At 42.0% G+C, this 17913-nt stretch overlaps 1 protein-coding gene across 2 annotated transcripts in view; it reads left to right on the top strand.

The window, feature by feature from the left end:
• Positions 1 to 17913, top strand: part of METTL16 (methyltransferase 16, RNA N6-adenosine) — a 94995-nt gene that overhangs the window by 30391 nt on the left and 46691 nt on the right. For both annotated transcript variants that reach the window (XR_010152752.1, XM_054669916.2), the window contains exons 4-6: positions 4608 to 4807; positions 8830 to 8970; positions 14630 to 14745. Coding sequence is in view for 1 of the 2 variants with exons in the window: in XM_054669916.2 (XP_054525891.1) it covers positions 4608 to 4807; positions 8830 to 8970; positions 14630 to 14745 (457 nt within the window). In the remaining variant the exon portion in view is untranslated. The remainder of the gene's footprint in view (positions 1 to 4607; positions 4808 to 8829; positions 8971 to 14629; positions 14746 to 17913) is intronic.

Below are 17913 nucleotides of genomic sequence, written 5' to 3'. Positions count from 1 at the left end.
TTTTTCTTGTAAGCCTTAAAGTCTGGTAATTTTTCTAGGTGTTGGTATTTCTAATTCTGTATCTTTTCCTAGGAACATAGTGAGCCTTCTGTTTCTGGAAAGTTACCTTGAATCATGTCTTTGAATATTTCTTTATTCTAATCCTTTGGTTTTCTTATTCAGAATCCCCAGTTATCTGTAAGGGGGTCTTCATTATTAACCTCTCATATGTTTACTACTTTTTCTTTACTTTTTAAAACTTCTTGCTCCTTTCCATTTCATTTGTTTATTGAGATATAGTTCATATACTATAAAATTCACTCTCATAACTTAGTGGTTTTTAGTATATTGACACTTGTACAACCACGACCACTATCTCATTCCTGAATTTTGTTTAATTGTGCCTGCTTTTTTGGGTCTTGCTTGCTGTATCCCTTTCTCTTCTTCTCTGTATCGTTGAAGCATATAATATCAGTTTGTTTCATAATTAGGGGTATTAACTTTGGTCACTTCGTTAAGGGGGTATCTGTCAGATTTCTTCATTTTACTGTTATTTTATCCTTTCATAATCTGATAATTGATATCATTATCAAGGTAGTTGATAATTTGTGGAGAAGTACGTTGTGACTGTGTAAATATCCTGGGGTTTTTTTTTTTGTCATTGTTTCTTTTTTTTCTGAAACATGGTCTCACTATGTCATCCGTACAGGAGTGCAGTGGCTTCATCTAGGCTCACTGCAACCTCTGCCTTCCAGGTTCAAGCAATTCTCCAAGCTCAGCCTCCTGAGTAGCTGGGACTAAAGGTGCATGTGCCACTATGCTTGGCTAATTTTTGTGTTTTTTGATAGAGATGGAGTTGCACCATGTTGGCCAGGCTGGTCTTGAACCCCTGACCTCAAGTGATCCATCTGCCTTGGCCTCCCAAAGTGTTGGGATTACAGGTGTGAGCTGCTGTGCCCAGCCCAATATCCTGTTTTTCAACAAACTTTTACTCATTATTTTTAGCATCCATTGATGGTTCTTAATTGAAACAATTATTAGCATGGCGATTGCCAAATGTAATTATCTAACTCTTTCATTACTTCTACATTTAAGGATGGACTCATGTATTTTATTCTATGGTCTATAATCCTTTGTTAGCCTTCTTCATTCACATTGACACAGATTTGGCCAAAGGGAGCCCCATCAAGCAGGGTCTAGTGTACTTCTGATTTGTTCCTATCTTCCTTCCAGCATGTCCTCTTTTCTAATACAATAAAATGCTTCGGGTTTATCTTGTACTTCCCTTTCCAATTCTGGAATAACCATTTATCCAAGGAACTCCGATTCCTTTGGGGAGTACTATTTGGAAACCAAGGTCTGGCACTCTAGGTATGCTCATAGCGATGGGAGCGTCATTGCTTCTAGGCTCTGGCTGTGTCTCTTCAGAGTCCACTATAGTCATCCTGTTTCTGTCTGCTGTAGATTATATTAAAGCTTCATTCTTCATCCCTTCCATTTTCCTCCCTATAAGTTCGTGTCTGGAAGCATTCTTAGAGGTCAGAAGAAATCATTATATTCAGGTATGGAATGCAATTTTTGTATAGATAACAAATCTATATTCATGAAATCTGATTCTGCCCATCATCCATCTTTTTGCAAGGTCTTTTCCTGTGAAAGGTATGTTTTTTCTTTTCTTTTCTTTTCTTTTTTTTTTTTGAGACAGAGTCTCTCTCTGTCACCTAGGCTGAAGTGCAGTGGCACAGTCTCGGCTCACTGCAACCTCTGCCTTCCGGGTTCAAGCGATTCTCCTGCCTCAGCCTCCTGAGTAGCTGGGATTACAGGCATGCGCCACCATGCCTGGCTAATTTTGTATTTTTAGTAGAGTTGGGGTTTCTCCATGTTGGTCAGGCTGGTCTCGAACTCCCAACCTCAGGTGATCCACCCACCTCAGCCTCCCAAAGTGCTAGGATTACAGGCGTGAGCCACCGTGCCCGGCCAAGGTATGTTTTTTCTGAACAGTTTTTTGAAAGAGTAGGTCATGTTATCTAACAACCACTGGCTGTCTATTCTTTAATATGTGTTCAATTGTGTTGCTGTATGTTTGGCATCATATAACAGAAGAATAAAGAATTTTTCATCATATCAGACTGGAAGGTAATGGAAATGTTTACTGTTTATTCTGTTTTCAGTAACTGTTTCAACAGTTCCATGTCTGTAATTTGCTCGACAAATATTTAATGACTACCATTGTACTAGGTCATAATATTCCTCATAGTCATAAAATACCAGCAAGAAGGACCCTTAGCCTGTTGAGTCAAATCGCTTACTTTTTTTTTTTTCCCCGAGGTGTAGTCTCCCTCTATCACCCAGCCTGGAGTGCAATGGCTTGATCTCGGCTCACTGCAACATTTGCCTCCCAGGCTCAAGTGATTCTCCTGCCTCAGCCTCCTGAGTAGCTGGGATTATAGGTGCCCGCCACCATGACCGACTCATTTTTGTATTTTTTGTGCAGGTGGGGTTTCACCATGTTGGCCATGCTGGTCTCGAACTCCTGACCTCAGGTGATCCACCCACCTTGGCCTCCTAAAGTGGTAGGATTACAGGTGTGAGCCACCGTGCCCGGCCAGTCCTTTACTTTTATAGGTGGAGAAACTGAGACCTAAGAACTGAAGTGACTTACATCCATGGCAAATTGATTGCAGAGCCAAAAGTGGAGTCCAGATCTCCTAACTTCCATACTAGAACATTTTTGCTGTGGGGAGTGGAGAGAGATTGGGTTGATGGTACCTGCCTGAAGTTTCCATAGTTGCTGGGTGGAAACAGCACTCTTCCTTCTGTCTTGGCACTCAAGCATCCCGATGGACATTGAATTTTTCCATTGATTGGTCATTTGATGACCAGGCAGGGGAGCAGAAAAGGAGATAGTCCAGACCAGAAGCTGTTTGAGGATGTGTTGTTGCCTGACCAGACACCTTAAGGGCAGAATTCTAAGTAGTTTCAAAACTCCTCCCTTTCATAGCCCCATCTACTGACTTTCTGCTTTCTTCAAAATGCTCTGTTGGCCAGGTGCAGTGGTTCACGCCTGCAATCCCAACACTTAGGCTGAGGCGGGAGGATTACATGGGCCCAGGAGTTCAAGACCAGTTGAGGCAACATAATGGGCTGGGCCCTTTTCTCTACGAAAAAAAAAAAAAAAAAAAAAAAAGCTGAGTGTGGTGGTGTGCACCTGTAGTCCCAGCTACTTGTGGGGCCAAGGCAGGAGGGTCACTTGAGCCTGGGAGGTTGAGGCTGCCGTGAGCCATGATCACACCGTGCATTCCAGTCTGGGAGACAGTGAGGACCTGGCTCAAAAACAAAACAAAACAAAACCCACAAAAACCAAAAAAGACCCTGCTCTGTTTATAAATAAGGTCTGTTGATTTTCTTTTTTAATATTTTCAGTTTAGCAGTATTTTGACATCAACATAGTTATATTGGTACAAGTTTCTTAAAAAGTTAAATACAAATATATCTTATGATCCATTCCTGACTGTCTACCCAAGAGCAGCGAAAACGTATGTCCACACAAAGACTTGTATGTAAATGTTCATAGCAGCATTGTTCGTGATGGTCAACAATCCATCATGACTGTGATGGAAACAACCCAGATGTTCAGGAACTGGTGAATGGATAAACAAAATGTAGTTATTCTTACTATGGAACATTATTCGCCCATAAAAAGAAGTGAAACACTGACAAGTTACAAAATGGATGAACCTCACAAACTTGTGTTAAGTGACCAGAAGACCTCATTATGATTTCAGTTACTTGAAATGCCCAGAAAAGGCAAATCTATAAAGACAGAAAGTACATCAATGGTTGCCTCAGGCTAAAGTTGGAAATGAGGAAAGACATGCAAATGGTCATGAGTTCTGCTTTTTGGGGTGATAGGAGTGTTCTAAAAGTGGGTTTTGATGATGGTTGCACGACTCTGTTAATATACTAGAAACTATTCAATTGTACACTTACAGGTGAATTTTATAGTATGTGAATTATACTTCATAAAGCTTTAAAAAGTTACATTTAAAATTTGATGTCTGTAATATGTCATATTTAAGTATCTTATCCTGTGTTCATTATTAAACATTTTTATACTGACTTCTTTCCACTTTTAAGTAGGATTTTCAAGGAATGCTAATGTCAGATGATGTTGATGGTAAGAGTAAAAACAGCTAGCATTTGTAAAATAGTTATTATGCACCAGACATTATGCTAAGTACTTCTCAGGTCATGTCACAGTAGCATTGTGATATTGGTATTACTGTCCTCATTTCACAGCAGAGGAAACACTTTCATAGAGGTAAATGACTTGTTCAAAGTCACACAGTAAGGAGACGACGAGACAGGAATTTGAGCCGAGTCATTTAATCTCTGTGCTCCATATACGGATATGCAGTGTTTTTGGTGGAGGATTGTACTGCTTTTCATAAGCTGTGACTGTGTGAAACACTCATGTGTATGTGCCACTGGGATGAGTGCTCTGTGTAACTATGTGTGATCTCTCTGGGAGGTTCAGATGGGTATTTGGTTCTGCCTGTTTGCCATAGAGCTTGTACAACATAGTGAATCTTACTAATCAGTTTTACTTCTTTTTCTTTATTCCTCAGCCTTAATTTTAAAGACCCCGAAGCAGTCAGAGCTCTGACTTGTACTCTCCTAAGGGAAGATTTTGGACTTTCTATTGATATTCCATTGGAGAGACTAATTCCCACAGTTCCCTTGAGACTCAACTATATTCACTGGGTAGAAGACCTGATCGGTCACCAGGATTCTGACAAAAGTACTCTCCGAAGAGGAATTGACATAGGTATATCGTTTTAAATTCTTTTTTGGCTAAACATAGGTTTCATAAGTTTTGCAAGATCAAATTCTTTGTAAACTTTTCTACTGGGTATTTGTTGTTGTACGAAAGAAGCTGGCTACAGATACAGGTTGAGCATCCTTAATCCGAAAATCCGAAATGCTTCAAAATCTGCAACCTTTGAGCACTGATATGCTGCTCAAAGGCAATGTGCATTGGAGCTTTCCAGATTTGGGGGTTAGGGATGTTCAGCCTGTAAATATAGTGCAAATATTTCAAAATCTGAAAAAAAAATTGAAATCCAAAACACTTCTCATCCCAAGCATTTTGGATTAGGGATCCTCAGCCTGCATTACCGTTCTTTTTTACTACACCTGGCCTTTTCTCCCACTGATTTCTCTTGAGAAGGGATTGTCAGTCCAAACAGGGAGCAAGAGGTTAAGGGAAGTACAAAATGAAAATGAGGCTCTTATTTATATAGCTTTTCATTTTATTTTTTTAATTTAAAAATTTTTTTATTTTGAGATGGGGTCTCGTGTTGCCCAGGTTGGTCTTGACTCCTGGGCTCAAGCAGTCCACCTGCCTTGGCTTCCCAAAGTGCTGGGATTACAGGCATGAGCCACTACGCCTGGCCCTATTTAGCTTTTCAGATTACCACTTCGATGTCTGTGTCTGTTGGGCTTTGTTTTTACTCTGGATTATTTGATGTCTTCGTATTCTGATTTTTTTTTTTTTTTTTTTTTTGAAACGGAGTTTTGCTCTTGTCACCCAGGCTGGAGTGCAATGGCACGGTCTCGACTCGTTGCAACCTCCGCCTCCCGGGTTCAAGCAATGCTCCTGCCTCAGCCTCCCAAGTAGCTGGGATTACAGGTGCCTGCCACCACCCCTGGCTAATTTTTGTATTTTTAGTAGAGATGGGATTTCACCATGTTGATCAGGTTGTTCTCAGACTCCTGACGTCAGGTGATCCGCCTGCCTCGTCCTCCCAAAGTGCTGGGATTACAGGCGTGAGCCACCATGCCCAGCCTCTATTTCTAACTGAGTAGAATTAATAGCAGTCCTAATTTCTAGATAGCAGTAAATGTTTAACTTTGATATTTGCATGCATTTTCAGCCCTCATCCTACATGATCTTTTCAGCGGCATTTATTGATCCCTCCTTTCTCTTTTGTTCACTCTCCTTCATTGGCTCCCATGACACCAGACTGCTGGTTTCCTCTTTCATTTCTTTGCACTGTTCTCCACTTTTCAGGCATACCTTCCTGTAGCTGACCACTAGATACTGGTATTCCTTGCATAAGGCTCAGCCTTTAGCTCCTTTCTCACTCAGCACCCTACCCTGGTAATTGCATTCACTTCTATGACGATTTCCCACCTCCATGCAAATAAATCACATATTTATATGTTCCTCCAACTCAGATTACTTTCCTTGACCTCCAATCTCATATATATGAGAAACTTGGATTTCTGAAAAACATCTCAGACTTGGTATGTCCAAGACCAAACCCACACTCTGTTTCCCTAATCCTGGTTCTCTTTGCTTCTTGTTTCAGTGAGTCTACCATGGTCCACCCTGTGGTCCTTGATACTTGCTTCTCCACACGCAGTGAAAAAATGTCTGTCACTGTTTCCTGTTGACTTTCTCTCTTAAATACTTCTGAAATCATCTACTTCTCTCCATCTCCACTGCCATCCTAGCCAAGTCATCGTCTCTCACCTTTCTGCATTTCTCACCTCTTCTGCTTCTCAGCTAGTTTGCTTAAAAAGCTTGACAGCCTAGTTGGTACTAATTTGATTTTAATTATGCCCCAAACCCTCTAAAATAGCACTTGGGGATAGAGGAGGTTAATGGATTTCAATTCTTCACAAGGGGCACTACCTAACTGCAATCACATCCATTCTAATTAGGGTTCTATATAAATTCTTCCCCCAGACTCCATCAGTTTGCTCTAATTCTACCATTACGTACTTTCCATTTTTATTTGTCATTCCAAAGATTATTACCCATTTAAAAATGTCGTTTGGCTTTCTGAGGGGATTTCATTCTGTCCTGTAAAGGACTAGTAGAGAATCTGTTGCGTTCCATTAGAGTGCAAGTCTTTGGGTCTTAAGAATTAAGAAACTTTTTTTGGCGCTGACAAATCTTTTATGTGTATTTATTACCCTGGAGGTAAGTGCACTTTTTTATCTTTTAAATGAAATTGAAGTTTGAAGAGAGAGGCAGTTGTATAAAAGTCAAGGATCTGGTCTGGATTTTTTTCCTACAGAGTCGAAAGTACAACTGACATGTTCTTACTGTGTGTGTGTTTGGCTTACTAGAATGGCTAGCAGGAGCCAAAGAACTGTGGTTTCTGACAGGACCTCGAATACCCTTTACCACGCCTTCCCTCACTGCTCCACAGGTATCCAAGGACGTGCTTGTCCAGTAGCACTGGGGCCAGGATACTGTCGGGCAAACATGGTAGGCAATGCAGCATTCACCGTGACCGTCGGAGAGCTTAAATGTTGCGGCCATCATCTTTTACTAGCCTGTTCAGGATGCGTAATGAGGAAGCAGTATGACGAGTCTGGATTTCCTCTGGGTTAGGAGTATCTAGCCTCTGCTTCTTCCTGGCAAATCCTTACAAGGCTAGACCGGAATTGGGATATGGTCAGATGAGAGCAGGCCTAGAGTGGCTGGTAGAGGCTGACTGCTTTAGGCTTTTGGGAGAAACACTCTTCTCTTGAATATACTCTTTAGGATCTAATTGGCCAAGATAGTCAATATTGTAAGAGAGAAAGAGAGAGAGAGACTTGCTGTCACCCAGGCTGGAGTGCAATGGCACGATCTCGGCTCACTGCCTCCCAGGTTCGAGCGATTCTCCTGCCTCAGCCTCCTGAGTAGCTGGAATTACAGGTACCCACCATCATACCCAGCTAATTTTTGTACTTTTAGTAGAGATGGGGTTTCACCATGTTGGCCAGGCAGGCCTCGAACTCCTGACCTCAGGTGGTCCACCTGCCTCGGCCTCCCAAAGTGCTGGGACTACAGGTGTGAGCCACCACGCCCAGCCTGTAAAAACAATATTCTTGGTTAGTATATAGTCCAGTCCAGGGCTAGGGGTTCTACATAATTTAGTACCAAACCCTAGTGGTCAAAGAGTGTTTTTTTTGCCTGGAGTGTTTGCCTCTTGAGTGCTTCCCTTGAAACTGTGGTGGGGCTAGCCAGTGACTCTGATGTCGTGGCTCCAAACCAAATATTTTCCCATGTCTCCTCATCTGAGAGATGAGTTATCTCTTTAGTTTAGCTTTTTTTTTTTTCTTTTTTCTTTTTGTTTCTTTCAGCTGACAACTTACAGACATTTGGGTAATTCAGCAGTTTAATATAATAAACATTTTATACCCTACATATTTTTTCCTGCTTTTGGAGAATGGAATGTACATTGATCCATTTTAAGATATTACAAAGGCATTTTAACAAATAACATTGTTTTCTTTTAAGAAAATTGAGTTTTGTATGAGATTTAAAATGAAGACTCTTTACAAAGTAAATCAGCTGAGTTTTGAGCATTTTAGGTGAATTAGTCATGTATTCCTCGACCTCTGCTTGTGTGTTCTTCATTTTTTATACAACACACTAAAGAGGAGGCCAGCAAGGTTTCGATCCTTTAGGAAGTTGGATCTAATTAGGAGGTAAGACTAACATACACGAATGACTAGGGAACCCAGTAGCCATAACATGTATGAAATCAGGTACCAGCTTGTGATTTCTCTGCCAAAAAACACAAAAATTACAGAAAATACAAAAAATAGCCAGGCATGGTGGCATGCACCTGTAGTCCCAGGTACTCAGGAGGCTGAGCGGGGAGAATCGCCTGAGCCCAGAAAGTCGAGGCTGCAGTGAACCGTGATCACACCACTGCACTGTAGCCTGGGCGACAGAGTGAGACCCTGTCTGCAAACAGAATTCTGAGAAGAATGGTGTTTTCATGATTATTGTAACCTTTCCCTCTGGTGTGTAGAATGTGTTTTGTATTTTTATTTTATTAGGCACGGGGGCATCTTGCATCTACCCCTTACTTGGAGCAACCTTGAATGGCTGGTATTTCCTCGCAACGGAAGTGGATGATATGTGTTTCAACTATGCAAAGAAAAATGTGGAACAGAATAACTTATCTGATCTCATAAAAGGTTAGCGCCACAGAATGAATGCCTCCAAACTTTGTGTCTTCACCTGCCTTTTTAGTTTAACGCATTTCATTACTTTTTTCTTTAATACACAGACTTCGGTAATTTAAAAAAATCTGGCACTTTGTAATTGGGTTTGCTGTCTTGATACCAGAATTAACTCAGAAAATAGTAACTACAGTTGATCCTTATGATTTGTGGATTCTTTTTTTGTGAATTTGCCTATTTGCCAAAATTTATTTATTTATCCATTCATTTATTTTAGTAGATTTTCTTGAATAAATGTTTCTTTATTTGCTATAACCCCTTAGAAACATTTCCAGAGACTTTAAGTGGGGGTTTTTTGTTTGTTTGTTGAGTTTATTTTTTAGGGCATTTTTAGGTTCATAGCAAAATGAAGTGAAAGGTTCAGAGATTCCCTGTATATCCCTGCCCCCACACACGCGTAGCCTTCTCCATTATCAGCATCCCCCAACAGAGTGGGATATTTGTTACAGGTGATGAACCTATGCTGGCACATCATTATCACCCACAGTTCATACTTTACATTACGGTTTCCTCTTGGTGGTGTACATTCTGTAGTTTTGGACTAATGAAGCTGACATGTATCTCCCAGTACGGTAAACACAGAATCGTTTCACTGCCCTGCCGTCTTCTGTGCCTCAACTGTCCATCTGTCACTGCCAACCCCAGGAAACTACTGACCTTTTTACTGTCTCCACAGTTTTACATTTTCCAGAATGTCATATAATTGGAATCGTACAGTATATAGACTTTTCAGATTGGCTTCTTCCACTTAGTGACATTTATTTAAATTTCCTAATGTCTTTTTATAGTTTGATAGCTTTTTTTAATTCTTTTAATTTATTTTTTTTCCTGCTGCCTCTCTAATTGCAGAAAGCTCATTTATTTTTAGCACATTTCATTTTGATATTCCATTATCTGGGTGTACCAGAGTTTCTCCATTCACCTATTGAAGGACATCTTGATTGCTTTCGAATTTTGACAATTACAAATAAAGTTGTGAGAAACATCTGTGCACAGCTTTTTCTGTGCATGTAAGTTTTTGACTCCTTTAGGTAAATACCAAGCAGTGTGCTTGCTGGATGCTATGGTAATAGTATGTTTAATTTTGTAAGAAACCACTAAACTGTCTTCCAGAGTACTGTTTTGCACTCCCAGCAGCAATGGATGAAAGTTCCTGTTGCTCACATCCTTGCCAGCACTGGGTGCTGGGTGCTGTCAGTGTTCTGGATTTTGGCCGTTCTAATAGGCGTGTAGTGGTATTTCATTATTTTAATTTGCATTTTCCTGATATTCATGTGGAGCATCTTTTCATGTGCTTATTTACCATCTATATATCTTTTTTGGTGAGATGTCTGTTCAGGCCTTTTGCTCTTTTTTTTTTTTTTTTTTTGAGACTTAGTTTTGCTCTTGTTCCCCAGGCTGGAATGCAATGGTATGATCTTGGCTCACTGCAACCTCTGCCTCCTGGGTTCAAGCAATTCTCCTGCTTCAGCCTCCCAAGTAGCTGAGATTATAGGCGCCTGCCACCATGCCCAGCTAATTTTTGTATTTTTAGTAGAGATGGGGTTTCACCATGTTGCCCAGGCTGGTCTCAAACTCCTGACCTCAAGTGATTCTCTTGTCTGGACCTCCTAGAGCGTTGGAATGATAGACATGAGCCACTGCCCCCAGCCAAGCCCAGCTTATTGATCCCTTCTTATTTTTATTTTTTATTTTTTGAGATGGAGTCTCGCTCTGTCACCCAGGCTGGAGTGCAGTGGCGCAATCTCGGCTCACTGCAAGCTCCGCCTGCTGCGTTCACACCATTCTCCTGCTGCGTTCACACCATTCTCCTGCCTCACCTCCCGAGTAGCTGGGACTACAGGCGCCCGCCACCGTGCCTGGCCAATTTTTTGTATTTTCAGTAGAGACGGGGTTTCACTGTGTTAGCCAGGATGGTCTCGATCTCCTGACCTCGTGATCCACCCGCCTTGGCCTCCCAAAGTACTGGGATTGCAGGCATGAGCCACTGCACCTGGCCATTGATCCCTTCTTTTAAGGAATGGTATACAGTACTGTTGGTATTATATCCAAAAAGTGCTGTAATTTCAGCATGCTGGGAGGCTGAGGTGGGTAGATCCTTCAGGTCATGAGTTCGAGACCAGCCTGGCCTATATGATGAACCCCCATCTCTACTAAAAATACAAAAATTAGCCAGCGTGGTGGCGCATGCATGTAATCCCAGTGACTCAGGAGGCTGAGGAACAAGAATCACTTGAACCTGGGAGGCGGAGGTTGCAGTGAGCTGAGATTGTGACACGGCACCCCAGCCTGGGAAACAGAGCAGGACTCTGTTACTTTCTAGGAGTTTTATAGTCTTGCATTTTGCATTTAGGTCTGCGATCTGTTTTGAGTTAAATTTTGTGAGGGATATAAGGTCTTTGTCTAGATTCATTTTATGCATGTGGATGTCCAAGTGATGTTCCAGTATCAGTTCTTGAAAAGACTATATCTATTCTCTTCTGTTGATCTATTCATTCACTAAAAACATACTGTTTTGATTACAGTAGCTTTGTAGTAAGTCTTAGAATTGGGTAGTGTCAGTCTTTTAACTTACCTCTTCTCTTTCAGTATTGTGTTGGCTATCCTGAGTCTTTTGCCTCTCCAAATAAACTTTACAATTAGTTTATCAATAGCTAAAGTGTATGTATATGTTTGTATGCATGAAGGTATTTACTTATTTAATTTTAGAGACAGGGTCTCACTGTCACCCAGGCTGGAGTGTAGTGGTTCACTGTAGCCTCAACCTCCTATGTTCAGGCCTTGTGAGTAGCTGAGACTGCCAGTGCGTGCCACCATGCCTGGCTAATTTTTGTGTGTTTTTTTTTGTAGAGATGGGGTCTTACCATGTTGCCCAGGCTGGTCTTGAACTCCTGGGCTTGAGTGATTTTCTGGCCTCAGCCTCCCAAAGTGCTGGAGTTACAGGCATGAGCCACTGCCCCCAACCTAAAATTTATTTTTAACTTAAAATTGACATTCATGGTACTTTTGTGGTCATTCACAGACTTGTGCATAGTGGCAAATAATTGGAGTTGCCCCAGTGTGCGTGTTCCCAGCTGAGGCTCAACAAGGCAATGCTCTGCCTTCTTATTCCAGCTTCCGGACTGTGAACCAAGCGTCCTTTTCTTGGTCTATTTAATACCACGTTTTGGGTTTTTTTTTTCTTTTTCATTTTTGTGCTGTCTCTTGGTGATTTTGCTGTTTAAAATAGTCCCTAAACATAGTGCTGAAAGGCTGTCTCGTGTTCCTCAGTGCAAAAAGGCTGTGATGTGCCTTACAGAGAAAACGTGTGTTAGACAAGCTTCCTTCAGATGCGAGCTGTAGTGCTGTTGGCCATGAGTTCAGTGTTAGTGAATCAGCGACATATATTCGATAAAGTGTCTTTAAACAGGAACACCATAAAATAAGGTTGTGTGTCTATCAGTTGATGAAAATACGAAGAGAGACTTGTAGGAACCTAACCCTGTATTTCCCCTGGGAATCAGTGGTTCAGTATTCACTCATTGACTATTTGTGGCTACTTTGTAGAATATAACTAGCGCAGATAATGAGAATTGACTATATATGAAGTAACTTAGTCACCAAGATTTTAAAAGGAAGGAAACCCTACTGTTGATTAAACTACACCATTTTTTAATTTTCAGTACATAGGCCGGGTGCGGTGGCTCACACCTGTAATCCCAGCTCTTTGGGAGGCCGAAGCAGATTGTCTGAGGTGAGGAGTTTGAGACCAGCCTGACCAACATGGTGAAACTCCATCTCTACTAAAAATACAAAAATTAGCCGGGCGTGGTGATGGGCACCTGTAATCCCAGCTACTTGGGAGGCTGAGGCAGGAGAATCGCTTGAACCCAGGAGGCAGAGGTTGCAGTTGAGTGGAGATCTCGCTGCTGTACTCTATCCTGGTCTACAGAATGAGACTGTTTCTCAAAAACAAATAATAATTTCAGTACATAGAACTGTGCTAGAAATAGTCAAATCCCCTTGTGATTAGTTACTTTTTAGCTTTGTGACCATTCTGTGTATAAAGCAGTGTTAATTTTTTTTCCGTTAAAGAGATTTTATGTCTCTTTATGAAAGAAATAAGACTTTTCTTCATAGTATTGAACATATCTTTGTAAGGGGAGACATTAATATTATTAGTGCATTTGTTTTATTTCTCCATTGTTGTGTAACAAATTATTCCAAAATCTAGGAGCCTATTTATTTATTTTTATTATTTTTTTTATTTTTTGAGACAGAGTCTTGCTGTGTCGCCCAGGCTGGAGTGCAATGGCACAATCTGCTGCTCACTGCAACCTCTGTCTCCCAGGTTCAAGTGATTCTCCTGCCTCAGCCTCCTGAGTAGCTGGGATTGTAGGTGCCCACCACCACACCCGTCTAAGTTTTGTAATTTTTTAGTAGGGACAGGGTTTCACCATGTTGGCCAGGCAGGTCTCGAACTCCTGACCTCAAGTGATCCACCTGCCTTGGCCTCCCGAAGTGTTGGAATTACAGGCATGAGCCACCATGCCCGGCGCTAGGAGCCTTTTAAAAAAACACACACACACACACACACAACAAAAAAAACCCATTTTTTAATTAGAGACAGGGTCTCACTCTGTCATCCATGATGGTGTGCTGTGGCGTGGTCATGGCTCGCTGCAGCCTCAGCCTCCTGGGCTCAAGCAGTCTCTCACTTTAGCCTCCCAAGTAGCTGGAATTACAGGCTCATACCACCATGCTCAGATAATTTTCTTATTTTTAAAATTTTTGTAGAGATAGGTTCTTGCTGTATTGCCCAGGTTAATCTGGAACTCTTGGTCTCGAGCAGTTCTCCCGTCTTGGCCTCCCAAAGCACTGGGATTACAGGCATGAGCCATCACACTTGGCCCTAGCAACTTTAAACAATAAATATTTATCTCATAGTTCCTATGGGTCATAAATTTTGGCATGGCTTAGTTGAGTGGTTCTAGCTGAGACACTTTGATGCATTTGCGGTCAAGTTGTTGGCTAGAGCTACAGTCATCTGAAGGATGTATGGGTGGTAGAGATTTGCTTCCAAGATGGCTTACTCACGGCTCACTCACACGACTCTTGGAAGGAAACCCTAGTTCATAGCCATGTGGATCTCTCCATGAAGCTATTTGAGTGTCCGTAAAATGCAGCCTATACTCAAGGGGAGGGAAATTAAACTCCATCTCCTGAAGGGAGTACTGTCGAAGAGTCTGAGGACATACAGTCACACCTTACTTAACAGCAGGGATATATTCTGAGAAATGCATTGTTAGGTGATTTCATCGTAGTGTGTGCTCACACACACCTGAATGGTGTAGCCTACTACACACCTGGGCCTATGTGTAATAGCCTGTGGCTCCTAGGCTATAACCTGAACAGTATGTCACTGTATTGAATACTGAAGGCCATTTTAGCACAATGGTATTTGTCTATCTAAGCATATCAAACATAGAAAAGGTACAGTAAAAATGTGGTATTATAATCTTACGGGACCACCGTCATATATGCAGTTGACCAAAGAATCATTATGCAGTGCGCGGTTATACTTTAGAACCACTGCAACATTAATATTAGTTCACAGTCCTGTTTTTTCTCCTAGTGGTGAAAGTGCCACAGAAGACACTCCTGATGGATGCTCTTAAAGAAGAATCTGAGATAATCTATGACTTTTGCATGTGCAACCCTCCCTTTTTTGCCAATCAGTTGGAAGCCAAGGTAAAATGTCTTCTGCTTTAAAATAATTGAATATAGGCTGGGCGCGGTGGCTCATGCCTGTAATCCCTGCACTTTGGGAGGCCAAGGCGGGTGAATCATGAAGTCAGGAGTTTGAGACCAGCCTGGCCAACATGGTGAAACCCCGTCTCTACTAAAGATACAAAAAAATTAGCCAGGCGTCATGGCCCATGCCTGTAATCCCAGCTACTTGGGAGGCTGAGGCAGGAGAATCGCTTGAACCCGGGAGGCAGAGGTTGCAGTGGGCCAAGATCACGCCATTGCACTCCAGCCTGGGCTACAGGGCAAGACTCTATCTCAAAAAAAAAAAAAAAAAAAAAATCTAAATTTGCCTTATTTGCACAGATAAGAGCAAAGAAAACTTTTAAAAATTAACTTACTATTTTTTAAATTAATATATTTGAGATGAGGTCTCGCTGTGTTGCTCAAGCTGGTCTTGAACATCCGGACTCAAGCAGTCCCCCGCCCGTCAACTCCCCTAGTAGCTGAGGCCATAGGCGTGTGCTGCAGTGCCTGGCTTTTGAAAGCTGTGTACCAGTTAGGGGGCTTTTGGTTTGAAGTACTTTCGGCTCTCTGTATCCACAGGTCCTACACCTGTGGGTTCCGCATCGTGGATTCAGCCAGCCATGCATTGAAAGCATTGGGAGGCTTGCACGGTGACTCACACTTGTAATCCCAGCACTTTGGGAGGCCGAGGTGGGCGGATAGCTTGAGCTCAGGAGTTCAAAACCAGCCTGGGCAACGTGGTGAAGCCCTGTCTCTACAAAAACTACAAAAACAATTAACCAGGCACTATGGCTTGTGCCTGTAGACCCAGCTACTTGGGAGGCTGAGGTGGGAGGAAGGCTTGAGCCCAGGAGGTGCAGGTTGCATTGAGCCAGGATCGTGTCACTGCACTTCATCCTCGGTAACAGAGCAAGACCCTGTCTCAAAAAAAAAATATTTTGGGAAAAAAAGAAAATAAAAAATAACAATGTAACAATGAAAAATAATACAAAAATACAGTATCACTATTTTTACGTAGTATTCACATTGTATAAGGTATTATAACTAATCTAGGAATTATTGAAAGTATACCAGATGATGTGGGCAGGTGAAATGCAAATCCTACCCCATGTGATAAAAGGGACTTGAGCTTCCTTGGATTTTGGTATCTAAGGCAGATCTTCCTCAGATACTGAGGAGACCTGTACCTAAAAACCCAATTTAGATTGACTTAACGACAAAGAAAGTTCATTGGCTGACATATTTGAGAAACCCAGCAGTAGTTGGGATTTCATAATGACTTGATTAAGGTGTTGGCAGTATTAAGAGCTCTGTTTTTCTCTTGGCTGTGACTTGTTCTATGGTTGTTTTTGTTCTTAAGCTGGTTTACTTGTGGTACAGCAATATTTAGAGGGTGGGAGGGTGAGGAGAGAGCTTTTTTCTTCCCTAAACCATTGAACATTTGATTTTCTTCTCATTGGACCAACTTAGGTCATAGTCCACTCCTGGACTGAGCTTCTTGGCTTAGGAAGGAAATCAATGTTTTTACTGTTAAGTGGCTTTTTTTTTTTTTTTTTTTTTTTGTGACAGAGTCTTACTCTTGTCACCCAGGCTGGAGTGTAGTGGCGCGATCTCTGCTCACTGCAACCTCCACCTCCCAGGTTCAAGCAATTCTCCTGCCTCAGCCTCCTGAGTAGCTGGGATCACAAGCGTGCACCTCCACGCCCGGCTAATTTTTGTATTTTTAGTAGAGATGGGGTTTCGCCATGTTGGCCAGGCTGGTCTCAAACTCCTGACCTCAAGTGATCTACCTGCCTTGGCCTCCCAAAGTGCTGGGATTACAGGTGTAAGCCATCACACCCGGTCAACACTTCTTATTTGTCCTTTTTTTTTTGAGGTGGGGGGGTGCGGGGAATGGAGTCTTGTTCTGTCGCCAAGGCTGGAGTGCAGTGGTGAGATCTCTGCTCACCGCAACCTCCACCTCCCAGGTTCAAGTGATTCTCATGCCTCAGCCTCCTGAGTTGCTGGGACTCCTGGTGGACACCACCGCGTGTGGCTAATTTGTTTTGCATTTTTATTAGAGACAGGGTTTTACCGTGTTGGCCAGGCTGGTCTCGAAATCCTGACCTCAAGTGATCTGCCCACCTTGGCCTCCCCAAATGCTAGGATTACAGGCATGAGCCACCATGCCCAGCCTGATCTTTTTTTTTTTTTTTTTTGAGACGGAGTCTTGCTCTGTCGCCCAGGCTGGAGTGCAGTGGCGTGATCTCGGTTCACTGCAACCTCTGCCTCCTGGGTTCAAGCGATTCTCCTGCCTCAGCCTCCCGAGTAGCTGGGACTACAGGCGTGAGCCACCACGCCCAGCTAATTTTTTGTATTTTTTTTTTAGTAGAGATGGGGTTTCACTTTGTTAGCCAGGATGGTCTCAATCTCCTGACCTCGTGATCCTCCCGCCTCGGCCTCCTAAAGTGCTGGGATGACAGACATGAGCCACCGCGCCCGGCCTGATCTGTCTTTTTGATTATAGCCATCTTAGTGGGTAAAAAGTGGTATCTCACTGTGGTTTTGATTAGGATTTCCCTGATGACTGATGATGCTGAGCATCTTTTCACGTGCTTATTGGCCATTTGCATATCTTCTTTGGAGAAATGCTTATTCATATCTTTTGCTCATGTTTAAGTTGGTTTGTTTTTCTTTTTATTATTGAGTTGTAAGCATTCTTTATAAGCAAGTTCCTTATTAGATAGTGATTTGCAAACATTCCCTTCCTGTGGGTTGTCTTCTCACTTTCTTGACGGTGCCCTTTGCAGCTCAGAAGTTTTTAATTCGGGTGAAGTCCAATTTATCTGTTTTCTTTTGTTGCTTATGCTTTTGTTGTCATGTCTCAGAAACCGTTGCCTAATCCAAGCTCATGAAAATTAATTTTCTTAATGAAAATTAATCCAAGCTCATGAAAATTTATAGTTTTAGCTTTTCCTTTTAGGTCTTTGATGAATTTTGAGTTAACTTTTCATATGGTATGAGGTAAGGGTGGATTAAATATTTAAATGTGAAAAGCAAAACCATGAAAATGCTAGGAAAAAACAAGTAAATATTTGCTTAATCTTTGGGTGGATCTTCTGTACAGGAGAAAGAAAGCATAAAGAAAAAGTGACAGATTGGGCT

This window comes from Pan troglodytes, chromosome 19 (assembly GCF_028858775.2).
Source record: "Pan troglodytes isolate AG18354 chromosome 19, NHGRI_mPanTro3-v2.0_pri, whole genome shotgun sequence".
Taxonomy (NCBI): Eukaryota; Metazoa; Chordata; class Mammalia; order Primates; family Hominidae; genus Pan; species Pan troglodytes.
This window is presented reverse-complemented; position numbering and strand designations above follow the sequence as displayed.